The following is an 18,106-nucleotide window of genomic DNA, read 5'->3' on the forward strand; positions in this document are numbered from 1 at the left end:
CGGAGGAAAGCTGGCAGCCAGAGAGGGGTCCTCCCAGGGAAGAGCTCACCAATTGGCTGTCCAGTGCCAAACGGTCAGCCCTGAAAACACACACACAAGTACCGTTATATGGACTCCACAGGCTATACTTAGGAATATATAGAAATACATGCATGCATGCAATAGCAATTAATGGGAAAAAAAGCCCATGCATTTGAAGAAGAGTGGGGAGGGGTACGTGGGAGGGTTTGAAGGGAGGAAAGGAGATAGAGGAATGTTATAATTAAATGACAGTCTCAAAATAAACAATAAGAGGTGTATTACTAAAAGCAGACTTAGGGGAAGAGGGCCATAAGTTATTTTGATGAAATTAAAAAGATCTGCCTGCTCTTTAAAAGCTCTGGTCAAGAGAAGGAAAGGTCAAAGGGCAGCCACACCCGGAGGAGGCTGGGTTGATGAAAGCATGGTTGGAGCTCAGTGACACCACAAAGAACAAATGACAAAAATAGGCAAACAGCAGATGCTTGTCCAAAGGGATTCTGTGGGCAGCAGGAAGCCCCCTCAGTCACGGGGCAGCATAGGGACTGGCATGTCACTGTATTGTGTGTGTGTGTGTGTGTGTGTGTGTGTGTGTGTGTGTTCATTTGTGTGTATGTGGAGGCCAGAGGACAACCTGAGGGGTTTATTCCTCAGGCTCCACCCACTTTGGTATTGGCTTTTGAGCCAGGGTCTCACTATGTAGGCTGGTCTCAAACTCGTAGACTGCCTCTGCCTCCAGAGTGCTGGGATTAAAGGCGTGCAACACCACACCTGGATTCCATCTTGATTTTTTAAAAGACAGTCTCTCTCTCTCTCCCTTGACCTGAAATGGGCTAGGCTGGCTGGCCAGCCAGAGGGACACAGGGAATCCTCCTGTCTCCACCTCCCCACTGATGGAATTACAAGCACATGCCACCACCCCTGGCTTTTTCATAGGGGTTCTGGGGAAGGAAATCATGTCCTCATGCTTGCACAGCATGGGCTTTACTAACTGAGTCATCTCCCCAGCCCCTGAGGATGTTCTCAGATCATAAAAATGATTGGCAGCTGATAGTCACTTCCTCCAGGTGGACACAATGGAGTCACTGCAGTGTGTTGTCTGGACAAGGACCCCCGTAGGGGCAGCAGGAATGCATGGCCTCCCCCACTCCGCACCATCGGTCCAGGGAAGCCAGCTTGCCCAGGTGCTGGCCCAGGGGTCAGGCCTCAGGTTGGGCTTTTGCTGAAGTGCTGGTGTGACCAATAGGACATGTTCAGGGTACCTGCAGACCCGGGAGGCTCCAATACAGCATTCGATAGCCTTTGGGTAGGGCCAGTGCCTCCCTCCCCAGTCTGCCCCACCCCCACCACATATATGGGTGCTCACTGGAGCCCAACACTGAACCAACTGCATAGCCTCACTCCAGCCCCTGACTTCCATGCTCTTGTGCACGCAGGTGTGGTTGGTGTGTGTGTGTGTTTGCGCACGTGTGCAGTGTGTATGCCTGTGTACATATTCATGCGCAGAAGTTGATGCCAGATGTCCTCCTTAATCACTCTACTGAGTACTGAGACGGGGTCTCTCACTAAGCATGGAGCTTGACAATGCAGCTGGCTGGCCAGCCAGGCTCAGAGATCCACATGGTTTTTTTTTTTTTGGTTTTTACGAGACAGGGTTTCTCTGTATTGTTTTCGAGGCTGTCGGTCCAGCCCAGCCTTGAACTCACAGAGATCCGCCTGCCTCTGCCTCCCGAGTGCTGGGATTAAAGGCGTGCGCCACCAACGCCCGGCTCGATCCACATGTATTTTACATAGGTTCTGGGATCTGAAGTGAGGCCCTTCAGCTCCCACACCAAGCACTTTACCAACTGAGCCATCTCTCCAGCCTCATCATGACCTTCAAAGGTGAAATCCTGTCACCGCTCCAGTTTATGGAATAAAGCAAATAAAACTGAGACGGGGTCAGACACCTGCCTGGGGTCACACTGTGGTAGATCTGGGACTTGAGTCCAGCAAATGTCTTCCAGGGCCCAACACTGTCCTTGGGTCACTTCCCTGGTACCTGTGGCTGGTCCTATTGGGGCGAGGGAGAGAAGACAGATACCCGGAGTAGAATCAATTCTCTAGCTGAGCCCTTTGGCCTGGTTACCTGGAAAGATTCCCTCTCACCTGCGATCTCACAGGGCCTGTAAAGGCCACCAGCACCTGGTCCAGGCAGAGCTCTTGTTTTAGTTCTGACAAGAGAGCTAGGTGACCCCAAGCCTCTGACTTCTTGTCACCTCAAGTCTAATGTGGAACACCTGATGTATCTGTCCCAAATCCCAGGCTTGGAATGGAAAGTGACAGGGCCCATGACTGGTTGCAGACCAGGCCCAGCTGGGATTCCAGCCTAGCAATGTCCACTCCCTGCCTTCCCCTCAGGCAAGCTCTAGGCCTCAGGCAGACAAGGCCGAGCCTAGAACAAGAACACAGTGTCCTCTCAGTCCCCAGAGGTAGTAATTCTACCCCACCCTGAACCCCTGGCTCCCTGGGGTCTGGTGGGGAGTGGGGGAAAGAAGCTAGAAGGAAAACATACTCTGACCTATGCTGTATCTAAACAGTCCCCAATGTCACTTGGTGCCAGGACTTAAGAGTCATCCTCATGAACAAACGGGTCCCTGCTGGGAAAGCCTGAGCCCAAACAGGCCCCCATGCCAGAAAACCACTTTTATTTACACCAAGGAAAGGCCACAGGAGGGCAGTTGTGGTGTGGCCAGGAGTCCACAGTGGGAAGCAAGCATGGGCAGGAAGCCAGGAGGCCTTCCTGGAGGAAGAGCCCAGGTTTCAGCAGTGCAGTTGGGTGGCGTTGGCTAAAAGGTGTGGAGTGCGGTGGGAACAGCACACTCGAGACGGGCAAAGGACAAAACACGGCCAAGCGCCGGGCAGCAGGTGTGGCCACTTGCCTTGTCCCACGCTGAAATCCCCTCAGCACTCATCTTGTACTTACTCTAGGGCTTGCAAAGATTCCACCCAAGGGGAACCTTGCAGGCAAATGAGTTGGCCTGGAGCCAGGCAGGTAGGTCAGGTGGGTTCCTGACTCCAGCACACAGCTGACCTGCCCTAAGCTCTGTGCCAGCCATGTTTGCCTTGGAAACTGCCGTGAAAGGCATCCTGGCTGGCAGTCCCTGACTCTGTCCAAGGACTTCAAATCCACCACAGGGCCTTGCCCCAGCCTTGGAAGCTTCCCATGGAGGCTCTAATTGCTAGTTTTGAGATGGGGTATTGAGATGTAGTCCAAGCTGGATTTGAACTCAGGATGCTTTTATCTCCCTAATAGTGAGGTGAGATTTTAGGGGTGAGCCACACCTGGCATTGAGGCTGGAGTGTGTGTGTGTGTGTGTGTGTGTGTGTGTGTGTGTGTGTGTGTGTGTGTGTGTGTGTGGTTATGCACAGCCCAGAGGAGGACACTGAGTATCTTGAGACAGGGTCTCTCACTAAGCTAGGCTGGCAGCCAGCAAACTCCAGTGCTCCTTTTGTTTCTGCTTGTCCCCTACCCCCCTCTCAAACTCACACACACCAAACTGGGGTTACAAGTACAGGAAACCACGCTCAGCTTTGTACATGGGTGTTGGGATTTGAACCCAGGTCCTTGCGCTTGTGCAGCAAGCACTCTTACCCATCAAGTCATTGCCCCAGGCTGAGGCTATATTTTAAAATGTCTTGACCAGTGTGGGTGACCTTGGGCATCACAAGCCTGGAAGCCTCTGATACAGAAGTGGATCCCATCCAGAAAGCACTTAGCCCAGTTCTGAACTCAACAGCACCAAGAGGTGTGTCCCCTGGACAGCCATGTGTGTATACTAACTTAATTCTAGATTAACCATGTCCCAACTACTTGAGCCTCAGTGCCTCAGGTACTCACTGTCTGCCACCTCCACACCCACCGGAACAAAAGGCTCAGGAGAATTTTGGCCACCGAAGGCCACCGTGGCCTGTCATTGGAGATCCTGAATGGGTGCCACAGCCCTCCAGGGTGGGACTTTGAGTAGAGGAAAGATCAGGTTAAAACCTGTGCACAAACCAAAACTGGCTAGGTTCCTCAGCAAGGCTGGCCAGGGCCCCCTCAGGCCCTCCAGGGTCCTGGCTCCTTCCAGATGCATTTTCTCCACAGGGGCTGGCAACACCTGCTCATTGAGTCTCTGCTTCTGCTCGGAGCACTTCTTAGCCATCCAGGATCCCAGAATTCTCTGCCCAACGGCAGGAGACTGTTCCAGGGCCCATGTAAAGTGCCCTGGGTAAAGAGTGGCCAGGGATGTGGAACGGTGAGCCGGAGATCACCAGTAAGAGGCTATACCTCAACACCCACCAACACCCTGGTCGCTCAGTGCTCACTCCAACTGGGGCCACCACTCTGACTGCCCAAGGCCATCACCCTCCCACTCTGCTTGCCTCCTCCAGGCTCCCTAAGGCCACACACCCTCCCCCTGCCCTTCCTTCCTTGGTTCCTTCAAGGTGACTCAGCCCCTCATTGCTTCCGGGAGCAGCTCTCAGGCACCTGAGCAGGTCAGGCTTGTTCTGGGGCTGAGCCAGGTGGGACAGGTGTGTCCCCCTTGGCCAAGGCCTAGATGGGGGAGGAGTGGAGCAGTGGACCCTGTCGGAATGTGGCTCTGGCAGAGCCCTGTGGTTCAGCTTTACCGGCCTTTGCTCTTCCTAGGCCGATGTGTAGCTGAGATCCAGGTCAGATAACCCATACACAACGTGGGCCTGAGGCAGGTGGGCAGCTCAAAACGAGACGGTAGGAACCCCTCAAGAGAGGTAGAATCCAAGCCTTTAATCCCAGCCCTCCAGAGGTAGAGGCAGGCGGATCTCTGTGAGTTCAAGGTCAGCCTGGTCTACAAAGCTACACAGAGAAACCCTGTCTCAAAAAGTGAGACGGGGTGGGCATATGCATAGCTGCCCCCAGCAATCTATCTGCATGGAGGTCCTTTATCCTGGATTACCATTAGCTGCCTGTTTGGTTTGGTTTTTTCCTACCTCACTGGGATGGGAGCACCAGGAGAGAGGCGGCTGCCTCTAGATGCTGCAGAGTCCCAAAGCGAGGCTGTGCTTCTTACATTTGGCGCTCAGTCAGCTTCAGGGCCCTGGATGGTGGAGGGACTTGGGCTCTCCTCTAGACGAGGCCCCTCCCCGAGAGTGGAGCTCCCCTACCCCTGTCCTCCCCCTCACATTCAGACAAGGAGGCGATGCCTGCCTCCCCACACCTCACAGCTCCTTCCCTGATGCCTCTCCTCTGGGTTGTCAACCCCTTCCGTTGTCACCATCTCCCTCTGTCTCCACTACCACAGGTGCTCAGGCTCCCTGCTCTGCAGCTCAGCTGGTCTCATGGATGCTAAACCTATTTTAAGAACTAGCTAGCAGTGATAACTGGGTTTTAAAAGCCACTGTGTTTTTGTGTAATCGGTTAATTTTATCACACATGGATTGCGCTGGGAGGGGTTTTAAAAAGGAGAAAGAAGTATTTACGTGCCAATGCCGCCCCAGTTCTGCCTCTCCTCAGAGGCATACCCAACCCCACCTACACATCCCAACACCCTCCCCACTTCTTGGTTGCTGGGCTTCGTGGCTCCCACTGCCCTAGGTAAAGCCAAGTCCTGCCGTGGCTGTCAGAGCACCCTCCCACATACACTGACCTTCTCCAACTCAGAATTCCCAGTACAGAGCTAATGCTCATGGCTAAATTCTAGTCCTCTTTTTACTTACTTCTAGGCAGTCTCACTAAGTTGTTCAGGTTGGCCATGAACTTGTTCTTTACCCTCAATGCTAGGACTGAATTTGAGATCCCTTGCCTCAGCCTCTCAAACTAGGATGATCGGCCGTTTGCACCAACTACATACCACATATCAGGGACCGTAGGTCAGTTTGTGCCACACGCACCTCTCCTGTAGGCTGTGCCCTCCCTGTGAGCATGATACCTGGATGGCAAATTCAGGCCCCTGGAGTCCTCTGTAACCATGGCAATACTTGAGCCAGCACCTCCTGGGTCCTCTCTATAGGTGGGATGCTCCAAGAACCAAGAATTAGTGCTCTGTGAGGAAAGCCTTCAAAGTTCATCTTTAAGAGCTGGCATCGTACTGCAGACCTGTCATCCCAGCACTCAGAAGACTAAAGCAGAATCGTGGCAAGCTCCCGGCCAACTAGAGCTACATAGTGAGACCTTGTCTCAAAACAGCAACAACAAACCTCCCCCCCCCAAAAAAAAACAGGCCTGAGGCCATAGTTCAGTGGGTAGAGGGCTTGCCTAGCATGCACAAGGCCCTAGGTTCTATCTCCAGCACCGCATAGAACAAGGATGGTGCTGCATGCCTGTCGCCCCTACACTTGGGAGGGAGGTGGAGGCAGGAGGATGAGGAGTTCATGCTCACCCTTGGCTACACAGTGAGCTCTAAGCCAGCCTGAGCTCCATGAGACCTTGTCTGTAAATAAATAAAGGCAAGGTTAGTGAGACGGCTCAGAGGTAATGATGCCTACTGACAAACTTGATCTGAATTTGATCCCCATGACCCATATGACAGAGAACCAACTTTTGCAAGTTGTCCTCTGGCTGGGTGATGCTGTCACACGCCATTAATCCCAGCACTAGGGAGGCAGAGGCAGGAGGATCTCTGTGATTTTGAGGCCAGCCTGGTCTACAAAGTGAGTTCCAGGACAGTCAGAAAAAAGAAAAAAACAGTAGCAACAACAAAAACCCTAGATGACCCTACATCTCTGCACTGTTGTTCCAGAGCCTTCTATACGCCAAACTTGCCCTTTTTTTTTTTTTTTGTTCCTCTACCTCTCTAACCCAGATGAGGCCCCTACATCAGCTATCCCAGTGGCAGGGTTCCTCCCTAACTTCTTTTTTGTTGTTGTTTGTTAGTTTTTGTTGTTTATTTTTTTGAGACAGGGTTTTTCTGTGTAGCTTTGGAGTCTGTACTGGAACTCACTCTGTAGACCAGGCTGACCTTGAACTCACAGAGATCCACCTGTCTCTGCCTCCTGAGTACTGGGATTAAAGATGTGTGCCACCACCACCCGGCCCACCCGGCCCTCCCTAACTTCTCATGGACACTGTTGGGTAATATCAGGGTGTTGGCTCCCCTTACTCCCTGCCAACTATGTGGCAGTGACAGTCCACCAGCAGCAAGCTCCTGCTTCCAACTCCACCCACAGCACCCTGTGCCTCCCTGCCTCTGTGTGAAGTCCCTGCCTACCTCAGTCTCCCCGCCCTGGGCACCGCATATGTGCACAGAGCTAGGGAGAAACTGATCAAAGATCCCATCACAGAAAACCTCCACTCCCCGATCTGTGAACAGCACACCCCTCCCCCACCCATAGTCACACTCCTCACACCTCCTAGCCACACTGTCCGAGAGCCACCCTCTGCCACCCTCAGACAACATTCCTGCCCGGTGCCAGCTAAAACTTAGAAAATGACCCTAAATCTAAAGTTGCCAGTGGCCTAGAGTCAGGGGTCTGGGTTTGAGGCACTGTCACCCACATTCAAGATGCAGGTCAGCCGGGACACAGTGCCTGCAGGCAGAGAGAAGCCTCTGGGTCTTGTGGCTGGCTCAGAAACCCAAGGAGTCCACTCTGGGGTAACCTCAGCCAATAGGCACAACCTGGTATACTTCAGGGATGAAGGGCAGAGGGACACTGTTTAGCAGGAAGGGAGGCTGGTCAATTGGGGCAGAGAGACAAGTCCCAGTTCTCAAGCCCGAGTGTGGACTGGTTCCCAGCCCCATCCACAGTGGGCAGGCCTGACAAGCCCACACAGAGAGACAGTGATTCTTAAGCAACCATCGTTCCCAAAGGCAGGAGAATGGATAAGCACAATATGGACACCACAGTGTGGAACACTATTCTGCTCTAGAGAAGGCATTCTGCTGACATCAGCTCCGACATAGATAGCCGGACCTTGGGACCACATTGCCAAGTGAGTCAAACCAGACCCCAACCAGACAAATGGGGTGAGACTCTGCTCAGAGAAAGCTCCTGGCCCGTCAGATTCCTCGAGAAATCAAGGAATGGTAGATCTCAGGAATGGGGAAGTGGAGGGACAGTTAGTGTGTAAAAGAGCTTCCATTTGGGAAGAGGAGAAAATCTCAATAGTGGATGATGGTGACAGTTGCACAGAATTGCAAAGTGCTTAATGCCTCCAAACTGCACCTTAAAATAGAACAGTGTGTGTGTGTGTGTGTCTGTACATACATATACATATATATTTAGACACACACACACTCATACACACACACACACACACACACACACACACACACACACACACACCAAGTAGACCTGGTGGCATATGCCTATAATCCCAGCTACTTGGGAAAGTGAGCCAGGAGGATTGAAAATTCAAAGAAAGCAAATTAGTGGCCAGGCCAGGTAACTCCATGAACTGTTTGAAAACAAAAAGCTTAAAGAAAGGCTTATGGGGTGAGGGGGAGGAGTGGGGGTGGTGGCACATGTCTTTAATCCCAGCAGAGGCAGGCAGATCTCTGTGAGTTCGAGGTCAGCCTGGTCTACAGAGTGAGTTTCAGGACAGGCTACAAAGCCATAGAGAAATCCTGCCTCCAAAAACAAAACAAACAAACAAACAAAAAACAGGAAAGGAAAGAAGGAAGGAAGGGTTATGGATGTAGCTAAGCGGTACAGCACCTGTCTAGAATTCTCCAGTAAGAAAATAGGGTGTGGCTCAGTGGTTAAGCACCTGCCTGGTATACCCAGGACCCTGTGTTCCATCTGCAGTACCACAGGGGGATAAAAACTGGCCCTGGGGTCATTCTCACCTAGCCTGTGACTGGGACCTCAAGAAGCTTGGCTCTGCAGCCGCAGGCGCAGTGTTAAGCATCAACTCCGCAACTCCTGACCTACCTAGTTAGGTGCAAGCACTTCCTCCTCTCCCTTATCCCTTCAGAGTTGCTGGGTCAGGGCTCCTGGGAGTCCAGGTTTGATCGGCATCAAAGCAAGAGTGAGTGATTCTAACCTTCCAGACCATCTGATGGCCAGACACTTGCAGGGAGAACCTATGATTTCCACGGACAGCTTGGAGACGCACCAAGCACCCTCCCTTGACAGGACAGAGATGCCAGCAGAGTCTTGCAGGAAGAAAGGCCTTGCCCGGCCAACAGCCCACTATAGTGGGGTTGGAAAGTATCTGTGGTGGGTGATGGATGAACCCCAGTTTCCAGATACAGACTGGAGTGAGGTTCAGTGGATTCTACAGAGATCCTTCATGCTCCACCTGTCTCCCCTCCCCCAGGTACCCCACAGCCAGGTGAGAACTGCTCAAATCTCCCCCAGAGTCCCCCAGGCCCGGTGGTCAGAGGTGACCTGGACCTGCCACGATGTTGTTCTGCCATCCAGGGAAGATGTCATCACTCCGCAGATTCCCTTGGTACCACTGGTGTGGTCAAGAAGGACAGCCATGAGCTAGTCCACATGACAATGTGGAACACACATCTCCTCTCTCAACAAGGCCACCTACAGGACAGGAGACTCCAGAACCTCACAGCATCAAGGACACAGGAAGACCAATTCCCCACTCCCCACTGATCATCAGAGGCCCATGTGTGTGTGGGGCATGCCACAGGGGTCATGATGCAGGCATTGGCTGAGCCCAGGGTCTAGGTAAAGATGGGGGATTTGCATAGACAGCGTGGGTGGGCCCAGGCTGGGCATCAGGAAACCTGGTCAGCTTTGTGGACCTGTAAGACAGCTCAAGTTGTTGAGGCCTTGGTTTCCCTGGTTGTAAAATGGAAACAACCCTGATCACTTGGGCCTGTTATAGGTCAAGTCTGAAAATGGGTGGCTTGGCCTAGAGCCAGCAGAGAGGACGGCAGCTGCTGCAGGCAATGGCCTGGGACTAAGGGGCTCCCAGGACCCTACATAGGTTAATGGTATAGGATACTTCTCACTAAGGGTTCCGAAGGAAGCCTCTTCTTCCTTCTGCCAGGCCAGAAGATATGAGTGTCTAGAAAGTAGCCATGTGTTCTGAGAAGCTGTTGTCAGGCTGGGTAGCCACAGAATATGGGGACAGGCTAGCTCATCTTTCCTGAGGGCCACCACTCCCTAGTCAGGTCTGGAAGATGAGCAACCCATCAGCCTTCCTTACCAGGGACTCTGGCACAGACAGCTTTCCTGAACAAGTGGAAAGGCAGGCTGGAGGTGGCCAGCTGGCAACAGTACCACATAACACCAGAGAGCCACCACCCCACTGCATCAGCAGCAGGGCACTGCGGTGCCTCAGGAGACCAGGAAAAGGCTACTTCATCTTGTCCAACTTCCTGCTGAAGCTTGGTCAATGTCTCTCCTCTAGGGACACCAGAGCCTCAGGGGTGGCATGCACTACTATTGACTTGAAGATCCTCAGGCTAGGTCTGGCATTCCTTAGCCCAGAGGCGGGAGTGGGGGTGGGGGATTGGGGAGGAGGTCCTATTTACAGTTTGTGGGCCTTTAGTGTGCTTCTTGGGGAGCCAGAGTGATGTCTCCAAGGAACTCTGATACCCGGTATGTATGTTTTGAGGAGCTCGGTCTAGGGACCCCTATGTCCCTGAAATGTCTTCAGGTCTCTCCCCACCTGCACACCCTGAGAGGATCAGCCTGGGAATTCCAGCTCCAGGAACCTGCCAGCTATTCGGAGAACTCAGCCCTTTCTTCATAGCTCATCCAGAGCCCCTGTGTTTTGGTTGCTACAAGTCCCTCCAAACCAGGGCAACCAAGGGACAAAGTCTGGGAGACTCCAGGCAGATGTGTCTGTGGCTTCCACCTGTCCCCCACTGTCCTAGTCCCAGAAAAGCTAGGTATAGCGAGCACATGGCCATCCTGTCCTCACAGGGGCCACGCAAGACTCAGCTTCCTCCCCGAGGCTCATTTGAGCCTCTACAAGCCGTGGCCCCAGGAAGGGATGCCATGACGTCACCTCCAGGTAGCTGGGAGCCAGGTGGACCCCACACTCCCTGGCAGACACCCTGGGCTCACTGACCGCTTTTCCTGCAAGCCAGCCGCCCCCAATGATTTCCTCTTTTTTTTTTTTTTTCTGAGACGCCGAGGTTTCGCAAGGCTGGGGAGGGGAGGCGGCCGCGGGTGACAGCGTGACACGCAGCCCAGCGGGGGAGGGGAGGTGGTGGTACCGGTGGCGCGGAGCCCACGAGGTGCCCTCCGGATGCTGCGCCCTGCCACCGCCAGTCCCAGGCGCCGGCAGGTGCACCCGGGCCGCACCCCAAACCAGCCAGGACCCAGCGCGTGCCTCATCCCCGTCCCCCGCGACCCACGCAGTCCCGTCCACCCGACCGCACCCCGTGCCTCCGCCCGTCCCGCACCTACCCGGGGCTCCGCAGTCAGCGCAGCGCGCGTTCCCTGGTCGCGTCAGCAGCTCCAGCAGCGCCCGGCGCCGCTCCCCGGCCATGGCTGCGCAGCCACCGCGCCTTCCCGAGCGCGCCCGCTCGACTAGGGCCCCGCGCCGCGCGCCCGCCGCCCGCCCTGCGCCATCGCTACCGCTCAGCCCGCGCGCGGGCCCCGATCGTGTCGCCGCGCGGGGCCGCCCTGAGCGGAGCTGCGCGCGGGGGGACCGGGGCGCAACGCACGGCGCGCTCAGGACCACACGGCCCGCGGGCGGCCCCCAGCGGCGCGGTCAGGGAGCGGCCTCTTCAGAGAGCCCGGCCTCACCCGGTCCACCTGGGGCGGGGTCGCAGGGAACAGGCTCAGCGGAAGAATGGACCACCCCACATGCAAGCGGTGTCCGTTGGATCGAAGCTGAGGACGTGGGTAGCTCAGGCCAGCCCTGCCTAGGAATGACAAACTCCGGTGCTTTCAAGGATCGGAGGGCTCCACCCTCACACGTGTCCAACCAAGAGCCCAAGAGCCGTACCCTCATCCCCAAGAGATAGTCCAGGAGCTGGCCACGCCCCTCCTGATCTCCAGAAGGCTGGCTTCCAGAGCTGTGTGTCTGTTTCTTTGCTGGCCCTAGCATTTCTTTCCAAATTCCATTTTCTCCCTCAATTATAAATGCAATAGTGGCTGTTTAGAAGCCAGTTGCCACACCCAGCTGAAAAATGAAAGCCTTTCCCCAAAGCCCCTGAGAGTCTGAGGACCTCACTGCACCTCTAGAGGTCTTTCGACACCCCACGCTCCCTCCCTAATCCTCTTGGCCTATAGCAGCCCGCGGCAGCGGTGTGGGTTGTGCTATGTTTTGGCCCTGAGTGTCCCCTGTCCCCCAAAGGACCCTGTGTTAAGGGCTCAATCCCCAGGGTGGCGCTATAGCATGGTGCTGGAACCTTTAAGGGATGAGGCCTAGCTGGGCAATGGTGCACATACGAGGTCTGGTCTACAGAGCGAGTTCCAGGACAGCCAAGGCTACACAGAGAAACCCTGTCTCTGAAAACAAAACAAGCAAAAAGAGGTGAGGCCTATTGTTAGGTCATTGGGACCTCGGCTTCTTTATCTTGCTTCCTAGGGATTGAGGGTGAGCAGTTTTGTCCCACCACGTTTCAGTATTAATGCTCTACTGCAAGTTGTCTACCTGAGTGTCTACCTTGCTGTCATGGTCATTTGCGATGCTGGCAGACCCGGCCAGGCTGCCCTCTGCTGAGGCTGTGTTGTTCAGTCTGCCAGTGCTGCCTGCCCCTCACGCCCTGGCTGCCACCCCACTGCAGAACTTGTGATCTGGAGGCAGAGCGTACAGTCGGCCCCAGTGCTCATTTCAGAGGTCATGAGGTCCGAGGCTCTGTAGGCTCACTCTTTAACCGATCTAATGTCTTGCTCTTGCAGCCCACTGGAGCCTGGGTAGGGACAGGTGGTATTTCCACCTCTGGGCTTTTTGCCAGGTTCCAGACCTGGCACATGGCGGGAGCTTGGAGAATGTGAATTTACAAAGACAAACTGATGGGGGCTGGGGATCTGGTTCAGTTGGAGGACAGCTTACCAACATGTAGGAGCCCTGAATTCTGACCCCAACACCACAGAAACCAGGTGTGCTGATGGATACCTCTAATCTCAGTGCAGGATCAGTTCAAGATCATCCTCAGCGACACATCAGAGTTTGGGGCCAGCCTGAGCTAAATGAGACCCAGTCTTAAAATTAAAAATAAGCCAGGCACACACCTTTAATCCCAGCACTTGGGAGGCAGAGGCAGGTGGATCTTTGTGAGTTCGAGGCCAGCCTAGTCTACAGAGTGAGTTCCAGGACAGCCAGGGCTATTACACAGAGAAACCCTGTCTCCAAAAACCAAATAAATAACAAAACAAAAACAGAATGAAGACAAAAATAAACTGATGCTAACAGCTCTCTCCCCAGCCTTACAGAAAATGCCCAAAGAGACCTTTTCTTACTTGGCTTTCACTGCTGTAAGTTTTTGAGAAAAAGATCTCTCTAGTAGTCCACCTGGTCTCACACTCACAGCCATCCTCCTGCCACTGCCTTTTGAGGGCTCAAATAACAAGCAGGGGCCACCACTCTTTAAACCCTCTGCTTTCTTGTTCAATCCTCATTTTATAGTCAGGGAAACCAAGGCACACAAAAGCCCATGTATTCGTGACAGGACTGGAGTAACAGTAAACCTAGGAGACAAAGAGGTACAGACCCAAACCCCCTGAAGAGAATAAATTTGCCCCCTGGAGAGAGAAACCACAGGGAGGCCTAGAAACTTATGCAGGTAGCCAGCAATCCAGGTTCCACACAGCAAGAAGCACTTCTAGGTATGGCATGACGGTTATCATCTTGACACAGGACGAACAGCAGCTGTGATAGCCTGCACCAGGATGACAAACAACACTCCTTGGACTTTCCATGAGACTCTAGCCTCTGCTTCCTCCATCCCAGCTACACATGGTCTTGGGGTGCCAGACCATAGATGAGGTGGAAGGTTGACTTGGGGTGCCAGACCATAGATGAGGTGGAAGGTTGACTTGGGATGGGGACTCCATGCTGTTTTCTGAGAGTTGTCACCGGTGATGGAATATGGAGGTTTTGTATGATGCAGATGCCTGTGAGTGGCCTGTTGTCCTGTAAATGACCCTAATCAGCTCACTGATTCACCATGCCATGGTCTATCTCAGCACCCCTACCCTCTGGGGGAAGTGTGTGTGTGTGTGTGTGTGTGTGTGTGTGTGTGTGTGTGTGTAAAAGTCACTCCACACCCATGGATTAAGGAGACAGGTAAGAGTGGACAGACCCTGGATATCAACTGCTGGGCCAAGACCTTCAATGTCTTCTTCAACGGCATGGCCAGAAGCACACAGGTCTACTGGGGATCCTAGCAGGTCCTCACTAGCTGTGGTCAGCCAAGGCAAGGGAAGTCGCACTCATAGAGAACCCTGGGGGAGCCAGGCTGACCCTGCTCCCTTGCTGGGGCCAGGCCAAGGCCTGTCAAGGGCAGCTCAAGGGCCGCAGGGCCCCCTGTGGTCTCATGTTCATGCTGCCTGCCAGCAAAGATGATTGACTCATCTGAGCTTTCTTCTGCTCTACCCTTCCGGTCCCCTGCTCTGCTGTCTAGGCCTATACTGCAGTCCCCAGCCCCAATTCCTAGCACTTCCCAAGCCTGAGGCCAGACATCTGTCTCCATAGAACATATAGCCACACTAGGTAGGAAGTGCCTCAGACAGGATTTACTTCCTACAGCATCCTGTGAGAACAGGAATTCATGCACAGTAGGTCTATAAGCAGCTGCCTGCTGGGAGCTGAGCCCTGAGCCCTTGGAGAAGCTCAGGTTGGCCATTCCAGCCTCACAGCTGCTCTCTAACACTCATGACAGGCCCCTGCATCTGTCCCCTCCCCACTGGGCACCTGTGCCTTGAAACCCTGACTGCCCAGGAGACGGCTGTCCCGAGTGTAAGGAATTGTGCAAGCAACCAGACCTCCCGCACCAAGTGCTGCTGGCTGTCCTTGCTGTGAGGAAGACAGAGGCAAGCCTTGTCTCTCTGCAGTTTCCTGTCTTGTTATCATAAACTGACATTTTGCTGACAGGATTTCTAAGATCACAAAAGCAAAAATTGATAGGGACCAAGAAGCAGCCTCGAGGGTGATGGGATGCCTGGTTCTTATTTGATGGGTTGTGTGCTGTTGTATGTATACATGTATATATGTCCACGTCTGTACATGTGTGTGCTTGTATATTTAGGCCAGAGGTTGATGTTGGGTGACTTCCTCTATTACTCTCCACCTTATTTGGGAGGGCAGGGTCTCTCACTGTCCACCTTATTTGTGGGGATAGGGTCTCTTGCTGAACGTGGAACTTACCAATTCAGCCAGGCTGTCTGGTCAGCAAACTCCAGGGATCCTATCTCCCCAGGGTTGGGGTTTTAGACACATGTTACTACCAGCCAATTTCTTTTTTTGTTTTTGTTTTTTCGAGACAGGGTTTCTCTGTGGCTTTGGAGGCTGTCCTGGAACTAGCCCTTGTAGACCAGGCTGGTCTCGAACTCACAGAGATCTGCCTGCCTCCCGAGTGCTGGGATTAAAGGTGTGGCCCACCAATGCCCGGCCATCCACCCAAATTTTTACGAGTTTGGGGATCCATGTTCAGGTCTTTATGCAGGCACTTTACTGACAGCCATCTTCTGAACTTCTTGGTTTGATTTTTTTAATTAAATTTTTTTAAATTTTACATGTACAAGCATTTTGTCTACATATATGTTAGTGTACCACATGCATGCCTGGTACTTGTGGATACCTGTGACTGGAGTTACAGGCTGTTGTGAGCTCCCATGTGGGTGCTGGGAACTGTGATAGGGTCCTCTGCAAGAGCAGCTGTTGCTCAGCCAACTGAGCCATCTCTCTAGTCCCAATGGTTTGGTTTTCCGAGGTAGGATCTTAATAGGTGCCTCAGTCTGACCTCAAACCTACAGCCACAGAAGCTGTTTAATGTTGTGGTGATAGTGCCTGTGGTTCAGGTGCTTCTAGGAATTGTAACCTCTCTCAGCTACACAGGTGGGCAGGAGGTCAGCATGGTGAAGGCCTTGTCATCAGAGTCCCTCAAGGGACAGTAGTTACTGAATAGAGAGACTCTGTGGCCTAGCCAAGGAGAAGGACTGTCATACGGAACCCAAGGCTGAGGGTAAAGGTAAGGCCAGGACATTGAATACCCCCATACTGGGCATTTAGTTGTGGATGCCTTCCCTGGGGGAGGGAGGTTTTCTGTGAGACATGAGGCAGTGTTGAGAAGGCTGGCCATGGTGCCTTGGGGAAGACGTAGTCCAGGCACTAAAGTCCTGGAGTCATTGTGGACCCCCAGAGTAGCAGTGCTGGCACCTGTTGGCTTACACCGTAGGATAAATTGTGCCCTCCAAAGGACATACAGGAGCCCTAACCCAGGTGCCTACAGATGTGACATTATTTGGAAACAGGTTCTTTGCAGGTGCCATCACAGTTGATTGGGGTGGAATATGGCTGGAGTCCTCGTTCAAAGAGGACATGTGGCCAGGCAGTGGTGGCACATGCCTTAAAATCCAACACTCAGGAGGCAGAGGCAGGCGGATCTCTGTGAGTTTGAGGCCAGCCTGGTCTACAGAGTGAGTTCCAGGACAGCCAGGACTACATAGAGAAACCCTGTCTTGGGGGGTGGGCATGTGGGCACAGATGTGTAAGACCACTAGGTGGAGATGCACATAGATCAGGAAGTGTGTCTGCCAGCCAAGGATAGCAGACTGCCGGTGACACCGGAGAAAGGCCTGAAAAAGACTGCATGGACCGAGCAGAACTGACCTGATGGCTTCTTGACTGCAGCCATGTAGCTAGCCTTTCAAACAGAGACTGAGCGGCCAACCTGGCCTTGACGTTCTTTTAGTTTCCCAGAGCAACCAGCAACCCACAGGCAGGTGGGGCCGGGGCAGCCGACCGGCAGCTGCTGCCCCAGTGGCCTGTCCTCTTCCTCCTCCTCACCCGGTACTGAGTCACTTGTCTGGGGCTTCTGCCACTGGGATAGGTGTCTGGGTGCTTTATACAGGCCAAGAGAGAGGAAGGCAAAAGAGGTGGGACCACCCCATGGGGGGTGTTTATAGCCCAAGCCTGTGATGCACACCCCTGGCCAGAGGAAGCTTGGGAGCTGCACCCTGATGCCTCATGACCTAGCCAGCCTTGCCCTCTCCCAGGGCCCTCCTCTGCTTCCGCTTTCCCCTTCTCTTTTTCCAAATCAGTAAGTCCATAAAACGTGCCAGCTCACTCCAGACATTAGCTGGGTAACTGCTGAGAGCCCAGGCTCTGCTGGAGATCTAATGGTGATACCTCTACCCTCCAGGGGCCAGCATGTCACATGCTGGCCAAGGGGCTGGAGCTGCACCCCAAGTCAGGGCCTAAACCACAGGGTCCTGGGAGAAGAGTGCTGAATGGATCTTACTGCCCAATGCTGGGGTCCTGTGTACCAGGGAACAGTACCCCCACTCCTTGTAGTGAGCCCATCCCACCCCCACCGCACCCCTGCTTCCCTCAAAGGTGGCCTTACCAGGTCACAGCCACCATGACAAATAGGATTTGGTATATTCTTTTTTTTTTTTTGGTTTTTCCAGACAGGGTTTCTCTGTGGCTTTGGAGGCTGTCCTGGAACTAGCTCTTATATGGTATATTCTTTTTAAAATCCTTTTTAGTTACTATACGGAGTGATGGGTTTCTTTTGGTTTAAAACTTGGTCTCGTCTAGCCCAGGTTGACCTAAGATGCATTTGGTTTTATTCGTTTGTTTTGAGACACGACCTCATCTCTCTCAGGAGGGCCTTTAATTCTCTATGTACCCAAGGATGACCTTCAATCCTGACTCTCCCATCTGTATCTCTGCAATGCTGGGATTACAGGTGTGGCCACCACACCTACTTTATGTCGTCCTGGGGATTGGACTGGGAGTTTCACGCAAGCTAAACCAGCCCCAGGCCACCCGGACTACAGCCCCAGCCCTGATCGGTTTCTGAGTCCCATAATGCATAGCCTTGTGCTTTTCAAACCCACCCATCCACCTTTTTCCCACCCCTCTCCCTGACAACCAATTTAATTTAATTTGCCCCACCCATCCCCAAGCAGGGAGGGATCTCACTGTCTGCTCTCCCTCTCAGAGATGAAGCTGGGGCCTGGGCCAGGGAAGGAGGGTTTGGAGTCCACTCCTGCTCTC

The 18,106-nt window shown here is 53.5% G+C and overlaps 1 protein-coding gene across 2 annotated transcripts in view; it reads right to left on the reverse strand.

Annotated features, from left to right (window-relative positions):
• Adap1 (ArfGAP with dual PH domains 1) overlaps window positions 1-11,496 on the reverse strand; it is a 50,113-nt gene extending 38,617 nt beyond the window's left edge. For both annotated transcript variants that reach the window (XM_040751249.1, XM_040751248.1), the window contains exon 1: window positions 11,341-11,496. In XM_040751249.1, coding sequence (XP_040607183.1) covers window positions 11,341-11,422 — 82 coding nt within the window. In that variant the 5' untranslated portion in view covers window positions 11,423-11,496. The remainder of the gene's footprint in view (window positions 1-11,340) is intronic.
• Window positions 11,497-18,106: the final 6,610 nt, after the last annotated feature.

Source organism: Mesocricetus auratus, unplaced genomic scaffold (genome assembly GCF_017639785.1).
Source record: "Mesocricetus auratus isolate SY011 unplaced genomic scaffold, BCM_Maur_2.0 Super-Scaffold_100008, whole genome shotgun sequence".
Taxonomy (NCBI): domain Eukaryota; kingdom Metazoa; phylum Chordata; class Mammalia; order Rodentia; family Cricetidae; genus Mesocricetus; species Mesocricetus auratus.